The sequence below is a fragment of the Lynx rufus genome, unplaced genomic scaffold, assembly GCF_022079265.1.
Source record: "Lynx rufus isolate CCGP_SWC_20201006 ecotype Redwood Valley unplaced genomic scaffold, mLynRuf1.p SCAF_1, whole genome shotgun sequence".
In the NCBI taxonomy this organism is placed as follows: domain Eukaryota; kingdom Metazoa; phylum Chordata; class Mammalia; order Carnivora; family Felidae; genus Lynx; species Lynx rufus.
Window position 1 is genome coordinate 174,315,512 of NW_025814823.1, and position 26,018 is coordinate 174,341,529.

At 39.4% G+C, this 26,018-nt stretch overlaps 1 protein-coding gene across 1 annotated transcript; it reads left to right on the forward strand.

Moving 5' to 3' along the window:
- Nucleotides 1-6,816: 6,816 nt before the first annotated feature.
- THOC3 (THO complex subunit 3) lies at nt 6,817-24,557 on the forward strand. The gene is made up of 6 exons (XM_047090924.1): nt 6,817-7,134; nt 7,900-8,056; nt 9,464-9,668; nt 16,745-16,906; nt 17,026-17,126; nt 23,956-24,557. The coding sequence occupies exons 1-6, from the start codon at nt 6,868-6,870 to the stop codon at nt 24,117-24,119; spliced, it is 1,056 nt and encodes a 351-aa protein (XP_046946880.1). The 5' UTR covers nt 6,817-6,867; the 3' UTR covers nt 24,120-24,557.
- Nucleotides 24,558-26,018: the final 1,461 nt, after the last annotated feature.

A 26,018-nucleotide genomic window follows, 5' to 3' on the forward strand; every position in this document is an offset into this window, starting at 1 on the left:
CAGCCAGGTCACGATCTCGCGGTCCGGGAGTTCGAGCCCCGTGTCGGGCTCTGGGCTGATGGCTCAGAGCCTGGAGCCTGTTTCCGATTCTGTGTCTCCCTCTCTCTCTGCCCCTCCCCCGTTCATGCTCTGCCTCTCTCTGTCCCAAAAATAAATAAACGTTGAAAAAAAAATTTTTAATTATCCAATCCAGGACCTTGATATCCAGAGATTTTCCCCTGGAGCTCTGTATACGACCCCCTAGATTTGACTGTGAACTTTGAATAGGAGTCCTAGTTGCCACTCTACCCTCTACCCAGTCTATCCTATTCCTCTAGAAGGATGATGTTCTAATATTTCTCAAGAATTTCCACTTCAGGTGTGTTTCTTTACAAATGGTTTATTAAAGTGGGAAGAAGAACAGATAAAACAAGAGTCAGTGTGTTCTGGAGGTTAGGTATAGGCATCCCTTACTTGATTTATATATCTATTTTTTTTTTACAAATATTGATAAAAACAGATTTCAGTTTTGGCCACGTATATTTTGATGATCTGTCAATAGGTACATAAATGTTTATAATTGTTATATCTTTTAGCTGTATTGAGCCTTTAATTAATACACAATGTTTTTCTTTGGCTCTTATAAACTTTTTTGGTTTAAAGTCCATTGTGTTTGATATTAATAAGGCCAACTTGCTCCCTTTTGGTTATTTTCATGGAATATCTTCTTCCATTCTTTCGCTTTCAATCTATTTGTGTCTTTGGATCTAAAGTGAGTTCTTATAGACAGCATATAGTTGGTTCACATATTTTATCCATTCTTCCAATCTCTGTCTTTTCATTGGAGAGTTTAATCTGTTTACACTTAATTACTTACAAGGAGGGATTACTTCTGTCATTTTTCTATTTATTTTCTACATATCTTATGGCTTTTTTTCAGTCCTTTATTTCCTACATTAGTGTCTTCTTTTATGCTTAGTTGATTTTTGTCTCAAAATATTTCCATTCTTTTCTAATTCCTTTTGTATATGTTCTATAGCTATTTTCATTGTGGTTACTATATGGATTATATTTAATATCCTAAAGTTTTAATAATCTAACTTAACTTGATTTCAACAACATACAAAAACTCTGCTCCCTTAATAGCTTTGTCTTCACCCTTTTTAGTTGTTGATGTTACAGAATTACATCTTTATACGTTGTGGGCCCTCAAATGTAAAGTACTAATTCTTTTTAAAGAATTTTAAAGTATTTTTAAAGAATTTAAAGTAATTTTTTTAAAGTTCATTTATTTATAGGGGCGCCTGGGTGGCTCAGTCAGTTAAGCATCTGACTTCAGCTCAGGTCACGATCTCATAGTCTGTGAGTTCGAGCCCCACGTCGGGCTCTGTGCTGAGAGCTCAGAGCCTGGAGCCTGCTTCAGATTCTGTGTCTCCCTCTCTCTGTTCATGCTCTGTCTCTATCTCTGTCTCAAAAATAAATAAACATTAAAAAAAATAAAGTTCATTTACTTATTTTGAGAGAGAGAGAGAGCAAGTGAGGGAGGGACAGAGAGAGAGAGAGAATCCCAGGCAGGCACCTCACTGTCAATGCAAAGCCTGACGCAGGGCTTGAACTCACAAACCATGAGATGGTGACCTGAGCTGAAGTCAGATGCTTAACCAACTGAGCCACCCAGGTGCCCCTGTAAAGTAGTAATTCTTTTAAGTGCTTTAGTTTCTTAATTTATGTAGAAAACTAAATGTGGAGTTACAAAAAAAGGTTACAATAACACTAGTTTTTAGACTCATAATTAAAAAAATATATTAGTCTCTTAGATCATGTAGAAAATAAAACATGAAGTTACAAATCATTGTTACCAAAATACCGGCTTTTGTAATTGCCCATGTATTTACCTTTATTGAGATCTATATTTTTTCATATTGTTTTGAGTTTTATTTTCTGTTGTTTTTTTCTTTTCATCCTGTAGGTCTTTTGAGCATTTCTTATAGGAAAAATCTAGTGGTAACAAGCTCCCTTAGCTTTAGTGTATCTAGGAATGTCTTAATTTCTCTCTCACTTTTCAAGGACAGTTTTGGTGGATGTAGGATTCTTGGTTGACACTTTTTTTGTTGTTCTGGCACTTTGACCATATCAACTCACTGCCTTATGGCCTATGAAACTTGTGATGAAAATCTTCTCATGATCTTACTGAGGATCCCTTGTATGTGATGAGTTGTTTCTCTCTTGCTGCTTTCATGATTCTCTGTTTTTATACATTCTGGTTTTTGAAAATTTGCTTATAATCTGTCTTGGTGTGGGTCTTTTTGAGTCCATCTTACTTGGAATTTGTTGAGCTTCTTGGATGTTTATATTTGTCTTTTATCAAACTTGGGAAGTTTTTTTTTAAAGTTTATTTATTTATTTTGAGAGTGAGATATGTGTATGTGTGTGTGTGTGTGTGTGTGTGTGTGTGTGTGTGTACAGAGAGAGAGAGAGAGAGAGAGAGAGAGAGAGAGAGAGAGAATGAACCCCAGGCAGGCTCCACACTGTCAGTGCAGAGCCTGACATGGGGCTTGAACTCATGAACCATGAGATCATGACCTGAGAAACCAAAAGTTGGACACTTAACTGACTGAACCACCAGGTACCCCAAACTTGGGAAGTTTTAAGCCCTGATTTCTTCAAATACTTTCTTAGTACCCCTTTCTCTCTCTTGGGCCCCTATAATGTGTATATGTTGGTTTACTTGATAGTATCACACAGGTTCCTTACACTCTGTTCACTTTTCTTCAATCTTTTCCCTTTCCTGTTTCTCAGATTCAATAATGGCCATGATCTTATCTTCAAGTTCATTGATTTTTTTTCTTTGGCCTGTTCAAATCTGCCTTTGAATACCTGTAGGGAATTTTTCATTTTAGTTATTGTACTTTTCATTTCCAGAATATCTTCTTGGTTTCTTTTTAGGTTTTCTATTTCTTTATTTGTATTTCCATTTTGTTCACATTTTTTTTTTTTACTTTCTCCATATCTTCAATTCTTTAAAAATTTTTTAATGCTTATTTATTTTAGAGAGAGAGAGAGAGAGTATATGTGAGAGACAGAGCACAAGTGGGGTAGAGGAAGAGAGAGACAGATCACAGAATCTGAAGCAGTCTCCAGGCTCTGAGCTGTCAGCACACAGCCTGACATGGGGCTCGAACTCACGAGCTCCGAGATCATGACCTGAGCTGAAGTCGACTGCTTAACTGACTGAGCCACCCACATGCCCCTCTTCCTTTAATTCCTTGAGCATCTTTAAGACAGTTGTTTAAAGTGTTTGTGTAGAATATCTGCCATCATTTGCCTGAAGTGACAGACTCTTTCCTGTTTTCTTTTGTAACAACAGCTTCTCCAAAGCTCCCCACTATCAAAGGACTTAAACTTCAAGCTTCCTTCTTTCCTTGTCTACTCTTCCTTCACTGTAGGATGTCTCCCTCACCCCCTGAAAATCCCCTATACACATCCTGTCATCTCTGTTATTATTTATATCCTGTTATTATTTATATCTCTGTTATTATTTATATCCTGATTCTGCCCTGAGTGACCCTAAAAATCCAAAGACTCCCATATGTAAAAATATCCTTCAGAGTTGAGCAAAGATCAGCTCCTGAAAGAGAAATTTTGGTGACAAAGGGACTATTAAAATGGTCCATCAGACAAATTCTTTAAAAATATGAATATCAAAATGATTACAGAAATGCTGAGGGATTTTTATAGATTCAAGGAGACTAAGGAGATATGATAACTCAATAGAATATCAGATCCTAGACTAGATCGTGTACTGGAGAAATGCTCTAAAGGATATTACTGGCTAAACTGACATCACTGAAATACAGTAGATAAAATTCTATGTTATTGTTCAAATTAACAAAGTTTATAACTATCCTAGAGACAGGAAACAGAATATCCTTGCTCTTAGGAAATATTCACTGAAAAATTTAGGGGCAAAGTGTAATGATATATGCAACTTACTCCCAAACATTTAGGACAAGATATGTATATGGGTAGAGAGAGCAAAGGAAACAAAATGCTAAAACTAGGTGAACCCGGGCCATAGGATTAGCAGTGTTCTTGCAACTTTTCTGTAAATTTGATTATTTTTCTAAATACAAGTTTAAAAAAAAATGGCCAGTGCCTCTGTTTCCCTGAATTTTATCTCTCCTTTGAGATTCTCTGCCTTCAATCACATAGCCCCCACACGTATGCTGTTCCACCTTCAAAACAGTTGTACCATGCGCTGTCTCAGTGAAGACCAGCAGGATACACTTATCACAACTGAGGTCCTAAAGTTTCTGTTTACAGAATATAGAAAAAGAGCACAAGGGAAAATGAAATAAAACACACACATAATGTACAAAAATATAAAATTAATACAGAAATACGAAGAATTATGTTTATAACATGGAGGTTTCAGGAACTGAGAATCAGAGTGTAGGTTTTGGAATCAGTCACAGCTGAGTTCTAATCTTTGCTCTGTCCATTAACAACCATGTGATCTGGAGCAGAACATTTTGCCTTTTTCTTCTTTAGTTTCCTTATCTGGAACCCAGAGACAGAAATCCTCTGTGTTTGTAGGAAAAAAAAAAAAAAAAGCTAGCATACGAAGAAAATTCCTGAAAAGAAAAGTTTAAGGAAGGAAAGCTAGACACCACATGGTCTCCTACCGCAAGATTTTAGTGGACTTCATGGGTATTCTTTGGAGTCTAAAAAGCTTTGAAGTCTATAAGAATTTGTGGTTGCACTGGGGTAGAGAAGAATATAGAGGAAAGAGAAGGGCCTTATTTGCTAAGGCCTTCATCAGAGTATGTGCTTTACATGTGGATTCATTTAGTATTTAGGATCTTATGACACTTCCCTATGTTGCCGATGGAAATAGAGATTGTTAGAATGCTTTCATTTTGGCAATATCTATTCAAATAAAAAAGTGCATATGTGCACAATGAAACTTGCATAGGCAAGTTTATAAGCATATTTACTGCAGTATTGTTCTTTTTTAATATATATATTTTTATTTTTTAAGTTTGTTTGTTTATTTATAGCAGGAGCAGAGGAAGGGCAGAGAGAGGAGAGAGAGAGAGAATCCCAAACAGGCTCTGTGCTGGCAGCACGGATGTGGGGCTTGAACTCATGAACTGTGAGATCATGACCTGAGCCAACAGACAACCTGAGCTTAACAGACTGAGTCCCCCAGGGCGACCCTTCTGCAGTATTGTTCTAAAAGCAAATTCAAGGACACTATTGATTAAGGGGATCAGGTAAATAAACTATTATACATGCATGTCATTAAAGACTCATCCATGAAATAGAATGAGACATTAGCATATACTATAGATTATGTGTGTTTACCAAAGAAAACAATTTATGTAAGGAAGGCTGCTATTTTTGCTGGGCGGTGGTGGTGTGGGAAGGATATATACAGACCAATCTACCTTTCCAAAGGTGCTTTTTTACACTTAAACTATCTCTGGAAGACCACACAAAAATTTAATAATGTTTTTCAGAAGGGGAATTTGGAGACACAGGAGGTAAACTTACTCTTTTTACTCTATTCCCTTTTGTATTTTCTATATTTGTTACCAAGTGCTCATATCACTTTTTTTTTATATTATCCTTTTAAAAAAAGGTTTGTTTTTAAACAAATTTCCAGCCACCTGCTTACCTCCAAACCCCTCTCCCAGCCCACAGTCCTTCTCCAGGGCTTTGGTTGTCGTGGCAACTTACCACTGGTTTCTTCAGCAAGAAACTGCTGGACTTGTGGTTTAAGGTAGGCGTGGTAAGGATGGAAATATATAATCAAAGAGGGAGTGTGTGTCACAGGTAGGCATTTATTGTTTACTCTGTATCTTTTATGTTTTTGCATATGTAATCATGTGCATAATATATGGTGTTGCGGGATCATTGAACGCTGATCGTCAAGAAAGAATTCTTGAGATGTTTTACAGTGCAACTTAGTAAGTTTATTTAAAATGGCACCGGGACAGGACGTGGGCAGAAAGATCCACGCTTTTGCTATATGCAGCCAGTGGTTATATGCTTACTGTTAAAGGGGGCGGGGATGTGCAGGGAGTATTAGATCATAAATGTTTTCTTTGAATTTCTACTCGTAAAACTATTTTTGCAAGACTTCTCCGGTGCTTATCATTTAGCTGGATATTAACTAGTGGTGGGATATACAGGCAATCATGGGACCTTTTAAGAATGTAGCAACCAGTACGTATATGCTCCTTATCAGAACTATGCAGGCTGTATAGATCGGCCTTCTGCACTAAAGTGAACATATTTCTGCTTCTATCACTCACCAGTAGTACCTTTTAAAAGAGGAGAATTTGCCTATTTAAAGACTTCCCTGGACTCCTTCTCAGTCCCTCCCCTCCTGAACTGTGGACACCCACAAACCCCTAGTTCACCAGCCAGAGTGTGGAGAGTCTTCTGCTCCAAGGGAGGGGACTGAGGGTGGGGATCAACCCTAGAAAAAAATGTCTTTCACTGATGGGGAACTGAGGTTTAGGGGATCAACCCTAGAAAAAAATGTCTTTCACTGATGGGGAACTGAGGTTTAGAAGTATTGCATTGGTTTTCTTTTTCAATTAAATAGGGATACAAATATATCTACCTGGCAGTAGGTAAGGGGGAAATAGGCCCTAAAATCCTTAGAATCATTAACTGTGAAAGATACTTAAATCGTAATCGTATTTGAAAAGTAAGGAAGCTCGCGCGCTGCATGCCGGGATTTGTAGTCCCCTCCGGATGGCCCACAGTGCGGCTGTGCGGGGGAGAGCCGCTCTTCCGGGCGCAGGCGTGCGGCAGCGGCGGCAGGACTGACTGGGCCAAAGCGGCCGTGTCCTCGCGGGCCACCGGGAGCTTGTCATGGCGGTTCCTGCGGCGGCCATGGGGCCCTCGGCGCTGGGCCAGAGTGGTCCTGGCTCAATGGCTCCCTGGTGCTCAGTGACCAGCGGCCCAACACGCTACGTGCTGGGAATGCAGGAGCTGTTTCGCGGCCACAGCAAGACGCGCGAGTTCCCTGCGCATAGCGCCAAGGTGCACTCGGTGGCCTGGAGCTGCGACGGGCGTCGCCTTGCCTCGGGGTCCTTCGACAAGACGGCCAGCGTATTCCTGCTGGAGAAGGACCGGTTGGTGAGCTGTCAGGGACCGGCCCAGCAGGAGAGAGGGGCCGTGGTAAAGGGCGGTGTGGTGTTGAGGGAGAGAATGGGGGTGAAAAGGGGGGTGGAGGCAAGGGGTGTGGGGATGTTGGGAGTGTGCAGTGCACGAGAGAGGAGTGTGGGAGTGATGAGGCTGGTGGTTAGGGGTCAGGAGGGGGTGTGGTGGAGAGGTGGACGGCAGTGGTAAGAGGGAGGTGGGGGTGCGAGGGAGTGTAGTAGTGAGGAGGAGTTCAGATGAGGGGGCCGGGGGGGGGGAGATGAAGACGGGTGGTGAGGAGGGTGGATGGGACTGGGGTGAGATGGGGGTGTACGAGAGTGGTAGGAAGGTGTTGTGTAGTGTGAGGAGTGGCTAGGGTGCTGTGGTGCTGGTGAGGTCCCCATGGTGGTGAGGGGGGCCCTTTTGAAAATAATAGGGCTTTCTGTGGGGATGAGCAAGACTGGGAACCTGGGTGGTAGAGTAAGGATGGAAAACCAGAAAGAAGGAGGAAGGACAGGGAGGACAAAAGAGTAAGGCCATTGGTATGGAACCCAAACCTCAGAACAGTTTAGAGTGATTGGGGAGGAAGTGTGGGTGGGTATTGGGAGTAGTTTGGCAGAAAGGGCTTGGAAGGATTGGTGTCTTTTAAATTATCCAGATCTTTGTTGGTCACAAGGTACTTTAGTTTGAATAAGGTTAAAAAAATTACATGTGGAGGCAGGTACTTTTGTGTGTAGTGATGTTTGGATTCTCTTATTTCAGGTTAAAGAAAACAATTATCGGGGACATGGGGATAGTGTGGACCAGCTTTGTTGGCACCCAAGTAATCCTGACCTCTTTGTCACCGCGTCTGGAGACAAAACCATTCGCATCTGGGATGTGAGGACTACGAAATGCATTGCCACTGTGAACACTAAAGGTGACTCTTCAGAGAAAGGGCAATAGGAATGAGCTACTTCTAGTCATTCAACAGGCCTTTCCTGAATTATCTTCTCTATTCGTGGCCTTGTGTTAGGTATGAGACATCCTGGGCTGAATAAGACAATCTCCAGCTCCTAGGACCTGTACTGGGTTTAGTGCAGGGAGAGAGACGTACGTGTAAAAAAAACCCTACGTGATATGACATGGTTCGTCTTAACTGGAGAGGTCTAAAAGATGGACACTCAGAATGGAAATGCTTAAGTCTGCCTGTGGAGACAGGGAAGGTCTCACAGATTCGAGCAAACTCTTAGAATAGCTAATAGGGATTTAGTGGTCAGGGTACAGTGGGTTGGTGGGGGATAGGAGGCAGCTCTAGGAGGGAACTGCATGTACAGATGTGTGGAGAATTTATGAAACTGTTGATAGGGTAGAATGGCTGATCTTGGAGTGAATGGTCTTGGTGGTCTGGGACAAAATGAACTGGAAGTCGTGCAGTATGTTTGTAGAATCTGTTCTTCACCAGGTATTGTTCTGTAAACCTTGAGGCCATTTATTATATTGATTGATTACAAGATGCACCAATATTTTATGTGCTAGTAGGAAAGAAGATAAAGCTTCTACGTAACCATGATGCACCAAAAATTTTGAGATGCATCCTGTTGTATTTTAAGATACATTATAGATAATAAAGTGTGAAAAAAATATGCATCATAGAATTGGTAAAGTTGATGACATTTCTAATCAATGTGTTCACTGTGGGCCACTGGACTTTTTGACAAGACTGGTACCTGGACATGGAATGTTGTAGTGCTTTCTCCAAGTAGACGGCTGGTAATGCATGTGTGATTTAGGTGTAACATGGATGAACATTCAAAACTGGCAGTGTCTATATCTTAATACCTACCAGAAAAAAAGAACTAGCCTGTAGAATTCATTGCTAAATTGAAACTAAATTTATTTAAGAAATTTTTTGAGTCAATTTTAAGAAAAGTCTTGAGTAAGGAAATATAGCTGTTAACATAGGACAGAAATTGTGAAAGTGGCATTCGAAAGACTGGAGTTTGGGAAATGTTGGTGTAAGAATAAGAGGCTTTGGAGTTAAATCTGGCTTAGATTTTAGCTCTATTACGTTATAGCTTTGACATTTTGGCTCATCTCTCTTATCTTCCATTTCTTCATATGTAAATTAGGAATAATGAAGTGTCCATTAGAGAATTATTGTGAGGACCCAAAGGGGGGAAATTTGTAGATGAATGTGCTGGTCTCAAAATTGTTGAGTAAGTGGTCATGCCCTTCTATTGACTAGGACCTTAGTGAATAGCTCTGGTCTTTGTATGATAAAAAAAATAAACTTCTGGAGGATTATGGGCAAACAATATCTTGCTGATTATATCTGGGTTTCCAGGGGAGAACATTAATATCTGCTGGAGTCCCGATGGACAGACCATTGCTGTGGGCAACAAGGATGATGTGGTGACCTTTATTGATGCCAAGACACACCGTTCCAAAGCGGAGGAGCAGTTCAAGTTTGAAGTCAATGAAATCTCTTGGAATAATGACAATAACATGTTCTTCCTGACAAATGGCAATGGTTGTATCAACATCCTCAGGTGAGAGGGTTCTAGCTTAGGAACTGTCTGATCTTTGTGCTGGGTGCTGTGGTGGATACAGAGATGAATTAGATGTTGAGTCTGTCCTGAAGGAGGTCAAAGGACAAGTGGTAGTAAAGAATCCTAACCTCTGTTGAGCACCTTTGAGCCAGGCACCTTATATTTTACTTAAGTCATCACAGAAATTCTAGGGGGTTGATAGTATGCATCTTATTTGACAGATGAGGACCTGGGATTCACAGAGGTTAAATCACTATCAACTAGTGAGCACTAGAAGTAGATGCACCTTGAATTGTGGATAATTTGTACCCATAAAGTCTTAGCTTAAATATCATTTACCCTCCAGGGAAGCCATCTTCATCATCTTCCTACTTCCCCAGGTTAGAAGCTTATTTTTTTTATTAAAAAAACAAACATTTTTTTATGTTTATTTTTGAGAGAGAGAGAGAGAGACAGACAGAGCGTGAGCGGGGGAGGGGCAGAGAGACAGGGAGATACAGAATCTGAAGCAGGCTCCAGGCTCTGAGCTGTCAGCACAGAGCCTGACATGGGGCTCGAACTCGTGAACCGCGAGATCATGACCTGAGCTGAAGTCAGATGCTTAACCGACTGAGCCACCTAAGGGCCCCAGAAGCTTATTTTATGTACTTCCTGTTGGAAGCATTTCTCATTCTATGTTATAATTTCATGTTTATTTGTATCTTCCATTAGACTATAAATTCCATGAGGGTAAGGACCGTGTGTAACTTGTTTACTCTTAAATCCCTAGTGCCTAACTTAATACCTGCTACACAGAGTTAGGATCTCATTAAATATTTATTCTGTAAATGAATGAAATGGTGGAATTGAAATTCAGGCTTGTCGATTCTATTCTTTCTGTTATTCTGGGTGGGTAATGCAAGGCAGTATGAAATAGGTTATGTTAGAGAGTCTAGGAATTTGCTATGGAACCCCAAGGAAAGAAATTTATATGGACTGTGGGAGTTGGAGCTTGAAGGAGGCACCTTTTGAGCTTGATCTTGAAAGTTGAGGAGAATTTTAAGAATCAGCAAAAGGGAACCATACAGTGGACGAAACTGGTGTGAACAAGCATGGTCTATTTGGGGAATAGTTGGTAGGTCAGAGTTGCTGGGAGTGGTGGCAGATAAGGTGTCTGAAGAGAGGGCCTGAAAATGGGAAGATAAAGTTGAGATATAATCTGGGACCAGATTATAAAAGGCTGGAATTCTATGCTTAGCAGCTTGGATTTTATTCTGTAGTTAGTAAGGATTCTATATCTTTTTTCTTTTAAAGCCTTTTTATCAGAAAATAAAACACAGATACAGAAAATCACTTAAAACAATGTATAGCTTAATGAACCATTATATGCCCAACATCTTTGTAACCCCACCCAAGTCAAGAAATGTAACTTGTTGGCCATCCCAGAAGTCCAAACGTGTGCTTTTCCTGCTCATATCTCCCCCTCCTCAAAAGGAAACACTATCTTGATTTTTATAGTATTTCTTTATAGTTTTAGCGACCATGTATGCATTTCTAGATACTCTAGTTTTGTGTATTTAAAAAAATTAGATGTCTTTTAAGTATGTTACACTACCAAGTCACTTTGCATCCTTCTTTTACTTCTAATTTAGTCGTTGAAAACCTGCAGATATTCTCCTAGTCTGAATTTAGCTGATTTCACATGCTTATTTATTTGTTGGAATATAAGGTATTTCCTCTCATCTGCTATTTGGTTAATTATTACTATTATTTATTATTATTATTTTTAAAATTAATTTTATTTTTTTAATTTACATCCAAATTAGTTAGCATATAGTGCAACAATAATTTCAGGAGTAGATTTCCTTAATGCCCCTTACCCATTTAGCCTATCCCCCCTCCCACAACCCCTCCAGTAACCCTCTTTTGTTTTGTCCCCCTCCTGGTTTTTATATTATTTTTGCTTCCCTTCCCTTGTGTTCATCTGTTCTGTGTCTTAAAGTCCTCATATGAGTGAAGTCATATGATATTTGTCTTTCTCTGACTGACTAATTTTGCTTAGCATAATACCTTCTAGTTCCATCCACATAGTTGCAAATGGCAAGATTTTATTCTTTTTGAGGGGCAAGGAGGTTCATTCAACCATCCATTAAACATCTACCCTGTGGCAGACCTGGGCTGAGCGCCAAGAGTACAGATGTGAAGATCAGCTAGTTTCTGTGCCCAGGAACCCAGAGTCTGGTGTGGAGATGGTGACAATTCAGTGTGACAGTGGTTTTGTAGAAGAGTAACTCAGATTGCGTCTCACTCCTGCTGAAAACACTACAGAGGCTTCCCTTTGAATTGTCCCCAGATCCAATCTTTTCAGGCTGTGTTCCTTTCTGTGTTTAGGTCTTAAATTACCTCTTCCTTTTTTTTTTTTTCCCCAGCAATGGCTGTGTAAATTCTTTAATTTAATTTAGTTATTTTAATTTAATTTTTTAAATTTACAAACAAGTTAGTTAGCATATAGTGCAACAGTGATTTCAGGGGTAGATTCCTTAATGCCCCTTACCCATTTAGCCCATCCCCCCTCCCATAACCCCTCCAGTATCCCTCTGTTTGTTCTCCATATTTATGAGTCTCTTATGTTTTGTTCCCCTCCCTGTATTTATATTATTTTTGCTTCCCTTATGTTCATCTGTTCTGTGTCTTAAAGTCCTCATGAGTGAAGTCATAGGATATTTATCTTTCTCTAATTTCGCTTAGCATAATACCCTCTAGTTCCATCCATATAGTTGCAAATGGCAAGATTTCATTCTTTTGATTGCCGAGTAATACTCTGTTGTATATATATATACCACATCTTCTTTATCCATTCATCCATCGATGGACATTTGAGCTCTTTCCATACTTTGGCTATTGTTGATAGTGCTTCTATAAACATTGGGGTGCATGTGTCCCTTCAACACAGCATACTTGTATCCCTTGGATAAATACCTAGTAGTGCAATTGCTGGGTTGTAGGGTAGTTCTATTTTTAATGTTTTGAGGAACCTCCATATTGTTCTCCAGAGTGGCTGCACCAGCTTGCATTCCCACCAGCAGTGCCAAAGAGATCCTCTCTCCGCATCCTCGCCTACATCTGTTGTTGCCTGAGTTGTTAATGTTAGCCATTCTGACAGGTGTGAGGTGGTATCTCATGTGGATTTGATTTGTATTTCCCTGATGATGAGTGATGTTGAGCATCTTTTCATATGTTGGTTGGCTATCTGGATGTCTTCTTTAGAGAAGTGTCTATTCCTTTTTTTTTGCCCATTTCTTCACTGGATTGTTTTTTGGGTGTTGAGGTTGATAAGTTCTTTATAGATTTTGGATACTGGCACATAACTTCTCCCATTCTGTCGGTTGCCTTTTAGCTTTGCTGATTGTTTCCTTTGCTATGCAGAAGCTATTTTGATGAGGTCCCAATAGTTCATTTTTGCTTTTGTTTCCCTTGCCTCCGGAGATGTGTTGAGTAAGAAGTTGCTGTGGCCAAGATCAAAGAGGTTTTTACCTGCTTTCTCCTTGAGGATTTTGATGGCTTCCTGTCTTACATTTAGGTGTTTCATCCATTTTGAGTTTATGTTTGTGTATGGTGTAAGAAAGTGGTCCAGGTTCATTCTTCTGCATGTTGCTGTCCGGTTTTCCCAGCACCACTTGCTGAAGAGACTGTCCTTATTCCATTGGATATTCTTTCCTGCTTTGTCAAAGATTAGTTGGCCATACGTTTGTGGGTCCATTTCTGGGTTCTCTGTTCTGTTCCACTGATCTGAGTGTCTGTTCTTGTGCCAGTACCATACTGTCTTGATGATTACAGCTTTGTAGTATAGCTTGAAGTCTGGGATTGTGATGCCTCCTTCTTTGGTTTTCTTTTTCAAGAAGAAAAGCTTTGGTGATTTGGGGTCTTTACTGGTTCCATACAAATTTTAGGATTATTTGTTCTGGCTCTGTGAAGAATGCTGGTGTTATTTTGATAGGGATTGCATTGAATATGTAGATTGCTTTGGGTAGTATCAACATGTTAACAATATTTGTTCTTCCTATCCAGGAGCATAGAATCTTTTTCCTTTTTTGTGTGTCATCCTCCCATTTTTTTTCATAAGCTTTCTCTAGTTTTCAGTGTCTAGATTTTTCACCTCTTTGGTTAGATTTATTCCTAGGTATTTTATGGTTTTGGTGCACTTGTAAATGGGATCGATTCCTTGGTTTCTCTTTCTGCTGCTTCACTGTTGGTGTATAGGAATGCAACTGATTTCTGTGTGTCTATTTTATATCCTGCAACTTTGCTGAATTTATGAATCTGTTCTAGCAGTTTTTTGGTGGAATCTTTAGGGTTCTCCATATAGAGTATCATGTTAATCTGCGAAGAGTGAAAGTTTGACCTCCTCCTGGCTGACTTGGATGCCTTTTATTTCTTTGTGTTGTCTGATTGCAGAGGCTAAGACTTCCAATACTATGTTGAATAACAGTGGCGAGAGTGAACACCCCTGTCTTGTTCCTGACCTTAGGGCGAAAGCTCTCAGTTTTCCCCATTGAGGATGATATTAGTGCTGGGTCTTTCATATTTGGCTTTTATGATCTCGAGGTATGCTCCTTCTATCCCTACTTTCTTGAGTGTTTTTATCAAGAAAGGATGCTGTATTTTGTCAAATATTTTCTCTGCATCTATTGAGAGGATCATATGGTTCTTGTCCTTTCTTTTATTGATGTAATGAATCATGTTAATTGTTTTGCGGATATTGAACCAGCCCTGCATCCCAGGTATAAATCCCACTTGGTCATGGTGAATAATTTTTTTAATGTATTTTTGGATCCGGTTGGCTAATATCTTGTTGAGGATTTTTACATCCATGTTCATCAGGGAAATCAGTCTATAGTTCTCCTTTTTAGTGGGGTCTCTGTCTAGTTTTGGAATTTAATTTTTTTTTTTAATGTTTATTTATTTTTGAAAGAGAGAGTGCGAGTAGGGGAGGGGTAGAGGGAGAGGGAGACACAGAATCTAAAGCAGGCTCCAGGCTCCAAGCTGTCTGCACAGAGCCCCACTCAGGACTTGAACTCACAAAACGTGAAAACATGACTTGAGCCAAAGTTGGATGCTTAACTGACTGAGCCACCCAGGCGCCCCTACTATTTGGTTACTTAAGAATATTGTTTACTTTGGGGCACCTGGGTGGCTCAGTTGGTTAACTGTCCCACTCTTGGTTTGGGCTCAGGTCATGATCTCATGGTTGTGAGATGGAGCCCCACGTCAGGCTCTGTGCTGGGTGGGGAGCCTGCTTGGGATTCTGTCTCCCTCTCTCTTTGCCCCTCTTCCGCTTGTGCTTGCTTGTGCATGCACATTCTGTCTCTCTCTTTCAAAATAATAAATAAAAATAAACTTAAAAAAAAGAATATAGTTTACTTAGAAAAGACAGGATAAATGCTTCTTGTCATCAGATAATGAATTAGTTCTCTATCACTTACAAAGATAATCAGCTAGTTTTAAGACTCATTATATTATAAACTCATGTATTTAAGCATGGTAGATGTGTTTTAATCTATTGGAATAATTATCCTTATGGAAGCTCAAATTATCCCATCTTTAGCCAATGGGAGCCTCTTCAGGTTGATTCCTGAGTCATTTTTTTGACAGTGTTAGTAGTCTTCAGTTTCTTGCTCTCTGGTATGATGAGTATTCCAAGTTCATCTTGTATGCTTCCTGCCTCAGACCTTTAATCAGAAAATTCTCTAAGAATCAATCCCTGGATTCTTTTTCTGAGAAATAATATCGGAGCTACCGATGTCCATATTGATTCGTTATTATTTCTAGACCTTTCCAGTGGATAGAGCAAGGAAGCATATGTGTAGGTATGTATTTGTTTTTTTATTAAATTTTTTTAATGTTTATTTTTGAGAGAGAGAGAGAGAGACAAAGTGAGAGCTGGGGAGGGGCAGAGAGAGAGGAGACACAGAATCTGAAGCAGGCTCGAGGCTCCGGGCTGTCAGCATGGAGTCCCAACACGGGGCCCGAACTCACGAACTGTAAGATCATGACCTGAGCTGAAGTCAGAAGCCCCAGACTGAGCCACCCAGGTGCCTCTGTGTGTATTTTTAAAGATAAAATATCTTGTGAATTCATACTGATAAGTTCCAGTTAAAATTCAGGACTAGAGGAATTTTACTAAATATCTTCTATATTATAAGTAACTCTTTCCTTCAAACTGAGTATTCAGGTTCTCAAGGACACGGGATTACAGAATTAGAATATCCCACAGTTACTTATTACCTTTATCCATGTTATATGTGGAGATATCTCAGAATAACAGTATTACCACTACCACCACCAATACATACACAAGAGGCTATATATGTAATGCTCATTGACAGTCCTATGCTGATGAATCTCTAGTCATTTGATTGTTAAAGCTCATTCTTTAGCTTCCTCAGGAACAGGGTTCATGGGAACAGTTTTCCCTGAGTTCATACTTATTATAATTTATAGACTTAATAAAACTTACAACTACTTTATTATATTATGCTTAGTATTTGAGCTTTTTATAATTGATAGTCACTTTTGCTAGACATAAAAATCCTCGTGGCCTGGAGCCTGCTTCAGATTCTGTGTCTCCCTCTCTCTCTGCCCCTCTGCCACTCATGCTCTGTCTCTCTCTCTGTCAAAAATAAATAAACATTAAAAAAAAATTAAAAAATCCTTGGGGCACTTGGGTGGCTCAGTCAGTTAAGTGTCTGACTCTTCGTCTCAGCTCAGGTCTTGATCTCAGGGTCATAAGTTCAAGCTCCACATTGGGCCCCATGCTAGGCGTGAAGCCTACTAAAAAAAAATCCTTGATTCATATTTTCTTCCCTGTATAGCTTAAATACGTTAGTCCATTTTCTTTTGGCAGAAAGTCTTATTGTCAGAAAGGTCTGATGATAATCTAATTTTATTTTTTTAAAGTTTAGAAAAGTTTGTTTGAATTATAGTCTGATATTTGTTATGTTGTCTTACTTTGGTTTTCTTCTTCAGCGTCTCCTGTTGTTGTCTCAGTACCATAGTCCTCTTCCCATAGTTTGATTGCCATCTGTCTTGTTTCTCAGCTACCCAGAGCTGAAGCCTGTGCAGTCCATCAATGCCCATCCTTCCAACTGCATCTGCATCAAATTTGACCCCATGGGGAAGTACTTTGCCACAGGAAGTGCAGATGCTTTGGTCAGCCTTTGGGATGTGGATGAGTTAGTGTGTGTTCGGTGCTTTTCCAGGTAAGCAGCACTGCCAGTACTTTCCTTGCTGGATAAGTTAATTTTACTTCATTTTGGGTGAAATTGTGCCCTCCTCTTATTGGGTTATTCTAATGTCTCCTCTGTCTTCTCTGTTATAGGCTGGATTGGCCTGTGAGGACCCTCAGTTTTAGCCATGATGGAAAAATGCTGGCATCAGCTTCAGAAGATCATTTTATTGACATTGCTGAAGTAGAGACAGGTAACTGAAACCCTCACTACCATAATGATCTTCTCTGTCATCTGTGGCCATCAGGACTTCTGTCTTGTATTTTCATCTTCACATTACTACTTCACCAGTATTAGCATAAATGAATTTGTCTGCTTGAGACAGGTTTGTTTATTATGACTGCTATAGTTGGGTCATGAGGGAGCAGAGAGTTAAAAGAAAGGTCTGAAAGAAAGTGATTTAGGAAAATATTTTGCATTTTATTAACTATTAATTCTTCTATTATAATGAAAATTTTAAAATACAGAAAATAGGAGAAAGAAAAAAGTATGACCTGTGGTCCCACCATCTAAATACAATCTCTTTAAGTGTTGTGGTGTATGTTTTTTTCTATATTTTGCTTGTGTGTAACTTAAAAAATACATATTTTTTAATAATTTTAGGAATTATCAAATACATGTGATTTGCTTTAAAAACAACCAACAGAATTTGAAAATAGAAAAATGGGAGAAGAGTATCCATTTTACAGAAGAATTTCCTCAGATTTACTTATTTTTAATTGAAATTTTTTTCGTTATTGAGGGATAGTTGACATATAATGTTATATTAATTTCATATAAGACAGTGATTTGACAGTTATATGCATTATACTGCAGTATAATGTAGTAAATTGACTACAGTCATTGACTGCAGTAAATGTAGTCAACATACAACATTATTACAATGTTGACTGTGTTCCCCTTGCTGTACTTTACATCTTCATGACTTACTTTTTTGTTCCTGGAAGTTTGTGCCTCTTAATCACTTCACCTATTTCACCCATTACCCTAACCCATTCCCCTCTGGCAACCACCAGTTTATTTTCTGTATTTATGAGTCTGTTTTCTATTGTTTGTTTATTTACTTGTTTCTTTTTTTTTTTTTTTTTAGATTTCATGTATAAGTTAAATCATATGGTATTTGTCTGTCTCTGTCTGACTTATTTCACTTAGCTTAATACCCCATAGGTCCACCCATGTTCTTGCAAATGGCAAGATCTCATTTTTTTTTCATGACTGATTAATATTCCACTGTGTATATATACACCACGTCTTCTTCATCCATTCATCTATCCATGGACACTTGGGCTGTTTCCGTATCTTCACTGTTGTAAATAATGCTGTAATAAGTGTAGGAGTGCATGTATCCTTTCCAGTTGGTGTTTTTGTTTTCTTTGGGTAAATATCCAGTAGTGGAATTAGTGGATCATATGGTATTTCTGTTTTTAATTTCTTGAGGAACCTCCATACTGCAAAGTTTTTGCTGAAAGATCAGCTGATAAGACTTATGGGTTTTTCCTTGTATGTGACTGTTTGCTTTTCTTTTGCTGCTTTTAAGATTCTCCCTTTATCTTTAATTTTTGCCATTTTAATCATTATGTCTTGGTGTGAACCTTTTTGGGTTCATCTTGTTTGGAGCTCTCTTTGCTTCCTGGATTTGGATATCTGTTTCCATCCCCAGATTCAGGAAGTTTTCAGGTATTATTTTTCCCCCTTTCTTCTCTCTTCTCTTTCTGAAATCCTTATAATGGGAATGTTAATTATGCTGGATAATTTTGCAGAGGTCCCTTCACCTATTCTCACTTTTATTATTCTTTTGTCTTTTTGCTGTTAGTTTTGATTGTTTTCTGTTACCTTGTCTTTAAGATCTCTGGTCTGTTCTTCTGCATCCCCTAATCTGCTCTTGATTTTCTCTAGTGTATTTTTCATTTCAGTTACCATATTCTTCATCTCTGACTGGTTCTTTTTTACATTTTCTGTCTCTTTGTTGCAATTCTCACTGAGTTCATCCACTCTTTTCTCAAGTCCAGTTGAGTATCTTTATGACTATTACTCTGAACTCTTCATCACGCATATTGCTCATCTCTGTTTTGTTTAGTCCTTTCTCTGTGTTTTGTCTTATTTTTTCATTTGGGACATATCCCTTGTCTCCTCATTTTATCTAACTGTCCGTGTTTGTTTCTATGTGTTAGGTAGGTCAGCTACATCCCCTGACCTTGAAAGTAGTGGCTTTATGTAGAAGAGGTCCTGTGGTGCCCTGTAGTGCTATCCACCCTGGTCACTGGAACCAGGTGCACCAGGGGTGCCCCCGTATGGGCTGTGTGCACCCTCCTGTTGTGGCTGAGCTGTGATTGCTATGGGCATGCTGATGGGTGGGGTTGGCCTTCAGCCCAGCTGGCTGCAGTAACCCGCTTTGCCTGCTGCATGCGCACTGGGCAGGGTTTGCTGCCCATGCTGTTGAGAGGCCTGGCTGCAGCTGCCATGGGCTCAGTTGTGGGGGGCGTTGGCAGTCAGCCTAGCTGCCTGTAATTAGCCTCTGTGAACAGCTGCAGGTACATGGAAGGGCAGGGCTAATTCTTTGTGCAGCCAGCTAAGAGGCCTGGCTGTAGGAACTGTGGGCAAGCTGCTGTGTAGGGTATCTCCCCTGTCTTCTAGGGGAGGTGTCACTTTGGAGGCATCCCATCTGGGGCTGCTTGCTGGGTGTGGCAGGGCAGGAGCTGTTTTGGAGGGGTGCCTGCAGAGGCCAGTGGGTTGGGTAGGGTGGGTGGTAGGAGAATGCTGGGGCGGGGCATGTGTTGCTAGTGAGGAAGATGGAGAGAGTTAGAACTGGTTTCTGCAAGCGTCCAGCTAGAGCTAGGCTCAGGGAAGCCAAGAAAAATGGCACCTGCCAGCACTTTTTATTCCTGGAGAAATCTCCTGCAGATCTCTGCCCTTCTGGCACACATCCTAAAATTAGTCGATAAATATCCTTCATGTATACCCTAGGTGCTTTTCAAGTTGCTGCTTCTGTGCTGTCTCCGACTGAGAAACTTAGTGTGTTGACTCTTCTGCCCTCTAGTTCTCCTGTAGTTAAGCCCCGCTGATTTCTAAAGCTCCCAAAGTTAAGCCTTGCTGATCTTCAAAGCCAGACATTATGGGAACTAGTCTTCTCAGTGTAGGTCCTTAGGGCTTGGCTTGCCCTGTTTGGGATCTGATTCCCTCACTCCATGCTTGTGATGTCCCTCCCGTTTGTCGTTATTTGCACCAGGGGTTTGGTTCCTGACTCACGTCTCCACCTCTTCTACCCTTTCAGTGTGGCTTTCTCTCTATATTCAGCTGTGGAAGATCTCTTCTGCTGGTCTTCAGGTCATTTTCAGTTAGTTATGATAGACATACTTGTTGTCTCAGTGTGTCTCTGAGAGGAGGTGAGCTCAGGATCCTCCTACTCTGTCATCTTCTGTCATTACCCTCAGATTTATTTTGTAATGCAGCTCTATTGTTTTTGGAAATACATGATACTTTAGTAAAAGAATTGAAACTGTGTAGAAAACAGCAAACAATAAAATAAAAAAGTTGAGAGTCCACAATTTAACAATGCTTCTGTTGATGACACTGTGTTGAGTATTGTCCAGCCATTCGGACATGCAGCTCCTTTGTCACCCTTGTTAATGTGATGCATGGATACTCTCCTGCTCCAGGATGTGGCTGCCTCACTTGAGGATGTTATAGCTTCTTACATGGCCGTGGCTGTTGAGCTCTACTGCCACTTTTTTTTTTTAATGTTTATTTATTTTTGAGAGAGAGACAGAGTGTGAGTGGGGGAGGGACAGAGAAAGAGGGAGACACAGAATCCAAAGCAGGCTCCAGGCTCTGAGCTGTCAGTGCAGAGCCCCATGCGGGGCTCGAACTCACGAACTGCGAGATCATGACCTGAGCCGAAGTTCGATGCTTAACTGACTGAGCCACCCAGGTGCCCCTCTACTGCCACTTTTCATACAGTTTAGAATTCCATTGAATTATATCAGTATATACTTAAACTGCCAGTATATACATATATATGCCTGTAGATACTTTAGTTGCCCATCTATTTGGTGGTTTCTCATCTGCACCATTATAAATAATGCTGTGAGAAATATCCTTATGCACTTCATTTTACTAATGCGGTCATCCTTTTGGGTAAACTATTGAAGTGAATTTTTGACTGAGTCCAAAGTGCTCACATTTTGTAAAGGACTAAACCACTTACTGAAAGGTTATCGTAGTGTTTGCTCTTAACAGTGCAAGTGTGTGCTATTTTTCCCATGCCATCTTTGTGCAAGTTTAATTGTCTGCCTCACCTAATACATATAAAATGTGATTTAGTTCACATACAATCTTCAGAACTATATCAAATATGGCTGTATTAATTTTTGTAAACAGTTCAAATACTTTTAACAAGTTTTTTTTTAATTTTCTTTATAACTGAGGCTAAAAACTAAAAGTCAAATGATTATCAAAGGGAAGCACAATTATATTTACAGCATTGTTTTATGCACAAATGGGAAATAGTCCAAATTTTCATTATGATGAGCTAATTAAATAAATTGTGATGCATCCATATTACAGTGTGCCAAGAGAAAAAACATAGCTCTGTATGTGCCGAAATGGAAGATTGGCAAGGCATTTTACTGAATGAGCAAAACAAGTAGCCAATCAGTGCATGTGATGTGTTCCCATTTAGGTGAAGAAGCTAAAGCTAAGTTGGTAGAAAGACTTTTGAAAGAATTTATTTCAGGGACACCTGAATGGCTCAGTTGGTTAAGCGTCCGACTTCGGCTCAGGTCATGATCTCATGGTCCGTGAGTTTGAGCCCCGCATCGGACTCTTTGGCATCAGCTGACAGCTCAGAGCCTGGAGTGTGCTTTGGGTTCTGTGTCTCCCTCTTTCTCTGCCCCTCCCCTGCTCATGCTCTCTCTTTCTATCTCTCAAAACTGAATAAATGTTTAAAAAAATATATTAAAAAAGAAAGAAAGAATTTATTTCAGACTTAGAAGATTGGGAGAAAACTACAGTAGGGAAAAAGGATAAATTAAAAAAAATTTTTTTTATGTTTATTTATTTTTGAGAGAGAGGGAGAGACAGAGCGTGAGCAGGGGAGGGGCAGAGAGAGGGAGACACAGAATCCGAAGCAGGCTCCAGGCTCTGAGCTTTCAGCACCGAGCCCGATGTGGGGCTCGAACTCACAAACTGTGAGATCATTACCTGAACTGAAGTCAGACACTCAGCCAACTGAGCCACCCAGGTGCCCCCCAAAAAGATAAATTTTGATTTAAATTATAATGTAATTATTATTATGAAATCAGTTAAATAAAATGAGAAGTTCTGTTCTTCAGTCACCCTAGGCTCATTTTAAGGACTTTAGTAGCCACATGTAGCTAGTGGTTTCTATATGGATGGCACAGATGTAGAATGTCTCCACCATAGAAGTTTCTGTTGCCCAGTGCTGCTCTGTACCCTTGTACTGTTTGAATTTTATGCAGTAAGCATGTCTTTGTATATTAGTTTGTAAAATAAGAGTAATACATGTTCATTGTAGAATATTTAGAAAATGCTAACAAATATAAAGAAGAAACTAACAGTCACATATAGGCCTATAATTTGGAGATAGCTGTTCCTAACATATTGGTATATTTCCTTCCAATCTTTTTTTTCATATATAGATATCTATATCGCTATATAGATATTTTATATATAGACATCTATATGTGTGTGTGTGTGTGTGTGTGTGTATACACTATATTTGGAATCATGTTTAGTAAGATTTTATATCTTACATATTTTTATGTTTAAATGTAAAACAAAGTAAGAATTTTATTTCTGATAGCATACGTTTTAAAAGTCCACTTATTTTCAGCTTTTAGACACATCATACGTATTACACCAAGTCTTTTGGAACTTTGGTGGTCTGGAGTAGTAATGTCAGTCTCACCCAGATAGCACCTTCTTTATCATTCAGAGATTAAACTTTCCAGTAAAACTGTCAAGATGTTTATTTAGGAAACATTTTAGAAGTCCTCTTCATATCTACCCTGGTTTTCTTGAACTGCATAAATTTCTTTATCTTAACCAATCCCAAGTGAATTTGACAAATGACTTCGAGTTAAAGGCCTAAAGAGAAGTAAAAGGGGAGTAGCAGCCTCTGAAACTATTCTTGGTATTTGTATAATACAGAAATTTGCCCAGACGTATAGCTAGACTGCCAGATCCTAGCATCATGAAGAGTGGTTAATTGTCCCTGAAATAAGATTACTTAAAAAAAAGAATCTCTCCTACTCTCCCTATACACACATGTATTTGCGTATGTATATAAATATATATATATATATATATATTTAAAGAGCTTTATAGAAATATAATTTATCATATAGTTGACCAATTTCAGGTATATAATTTAATGCATTCTGCATCTTTAACACCACATCGCTAATGCTTTACTACATTAATCTTAACCCTAAGGTTGAAGAAAAGTAAAGCAGGACTAAAGGGATAATGGCTTTAGAAAAATCCTGTTTAATTTCAGTAAGTAGGAAGAATAACGTTTTTGGAAAAAGAAATCTATTTGCAAGGCATTGTGATTTAGCAGAAAGATCTGTAGCTTTGAAAACAGACTTCATGTGCTGACTGCTGCTTCCTTGAGGTATGACTTAACTGTTAAGTCACTTGTTCCTTTATAAAAGGGGGTTTAAAACGTTGCCTATCTTGCTGGGATGTCATTGTGCTTTATTAAAATAAAATAGAATTCATCTGATTCCTAAGGGGTGCTCTACAAATGGTAGCTGCTACTACTGTTTTCCTAGGGAGACAGAGTACGTTCAGAGCACAGCCCCTGCATTCAGATCTTGCTCTGCCACCTACTGACTTGTGCCCTCTTTGTGCCTCAGTGTTCTCTGTAAAATGGGGTGATGACTGTATCTATCCTATAGGGTTAATAAAGGGATTAAGTGAGTTAATGTAGGCAAGTACTTCATGAATGTGGTTTCTTATTATTAACATATTTATTGGTTTCTCTATATTGATTTTTATAGGAGACAAGCTATGGGAGGTGCAGTGTGAGTCCCCGACCTTCACCGTGGCTTGGCACCCCAAAAGGCCTCTGCTGGCATTTGCCTGTGATGACAAAGATGGCAAATATGACAGCAGTCGGGAAGCAGGAACTGTGAAGCTGTTTGGGCTTCCTAATGACTCCTGATAGGGGGACCTGATGTAGGGAGAGGAGGCACTGGCAGAGGCCTTCCTTTGTGTGTTAGTTTGGTCTGTTCTCTTGGAGTTGGTGGGCACCTCAAGTATTTGTAAATTGGTATAAATTATATACGTCTTTGTCAGTCTGCCTATTCCAGTTCCCTTCTTGTATTATGAGCTCTTCCCATTCTTCCCGCCCTGCAGGAGGGCTCTGCATGATAACACCAGCATATCTTGTCCTCTGGGGACCTCCTGTCTTCCCTGCTTTTAGATGTATGGTAGACTTTGTTGTGTTTGTTTCTGTGTGGACAATACCTACTTTGGGGGAGTGAGTGAGGGAGGGTGAGATGGGGATGGAGATTTTTTATAATAAAGAAATGTACATACTTTTGAGAATTGAGCATTTAATAAAACTGAATTTAATTATGGGACTTCTAAGACTTGAAAAGTTATGGTATTTTTGCTTTTTTTTTTTTATATTATTACAGGGAGATGTAGTTTTGCATTAAAAAAAAAAAAATCTCAGATTGAATTTACAGGTTGTATTTCTATCATTTTATGTCCTAACCAAGAACTCTGGAAATGCAGGGACCTAGCATGAAGTGTATGGCAATAGCAATCCTTAAAGTCTTCAGTTTATGTGTATGTATAACTGGTCTAAATGTACAAGGATTTGTAGGCAATAAATTTATGATAAACATTGAGAAAAGTAATAAAATATAAGTAAATCCCAAATCAGGATAAGACATATAGATTAGAATAGAATGTCAAGACTGGGGAAATTAAAATAGAAATATGCAAAGAATGAGGGCCTGAGGCTATGCCCCCTGGTGGCAAAGTGAAGAAGGGATAATCCAGTTAATTCTTAAAAAGCAAAGCACATGCCAGTTCCTCAAGGAAAACAGAACTTTTGTTAGCTCTTAACCTCCAAAAGAAATGGCTCATATAGGAGATTACCTGTGAGCAATATCTTGATCTTCATTGTGTTTTACTGTATTTTGGCATTAAAAAAATAGGAATATGCCTCAATAAATGATGTTTGTAGAAATTTTGGAAAAAGATAAGCAAAAAGAAGAAATCATATTTCTCCTCCCAAGAGATAATCACTAGTATCCCATGCTCATAGTTACAAATGGTAACATGTTTATACAAATCCTGCAGGGTAGACAAATCAAGTATGACTAGATAAAGCAAGAAAAGTGCTCAGCATCATGTTAGGTAGTATTAAAACAGTCTTAATAGAAATTTGTAGTTATTAGACACTCCTTATGTCTGGTACTGTAATGAGCACTTTACTTAAGTTTTGCAACAGCCTCTGAGGTTCGATGTTATTTTACTACAGGGAGTTTAACTCAGTGTTACTCATTAAGCGACGCTATTCAGATGTAGGTTTGCTTAAAGGTCCACATGCCTTCTATTGCAATGGCTATTCTATTTCCATTCCCATTCTACAGATAAGTAAACCTTGGCTCTGAGAAGTTGACTCTTGGCCCAAGTTAGTGAATGAGTGAGATCAGTTGAGTCCCATCTTCAGGCTCAGTAGTATTTCCTTCAGCCCCCAGAACAGCCTCTGCCTCCATCCTTCCCTGGGGATGGTTTTTTTAGTTGCAAACCAGCATGCCACCTCATTATGTCAGAAGTTGAGTGTTCATGTTACTGGGAGTAAACCGTGGCACATTGATTCTTGTTTTTACAGTGATCTGTCACTCCTGTGGTTACTGCTTTGTTTCTCTATATCTCCGCCTTAGCATTGGAACCAGACACCACGGTTCAGTCTAGATCTTCGTATTTGATCAATTGCCTCCTCTTTCATCCATGTGGATTTTTTCCCTCTGGGTTTGTGTAAAGTAGCAATCCACTCAACTTTTCATTTAAGAGGTCTGTTGCTTTCAACTAGTGGGATGCTTAG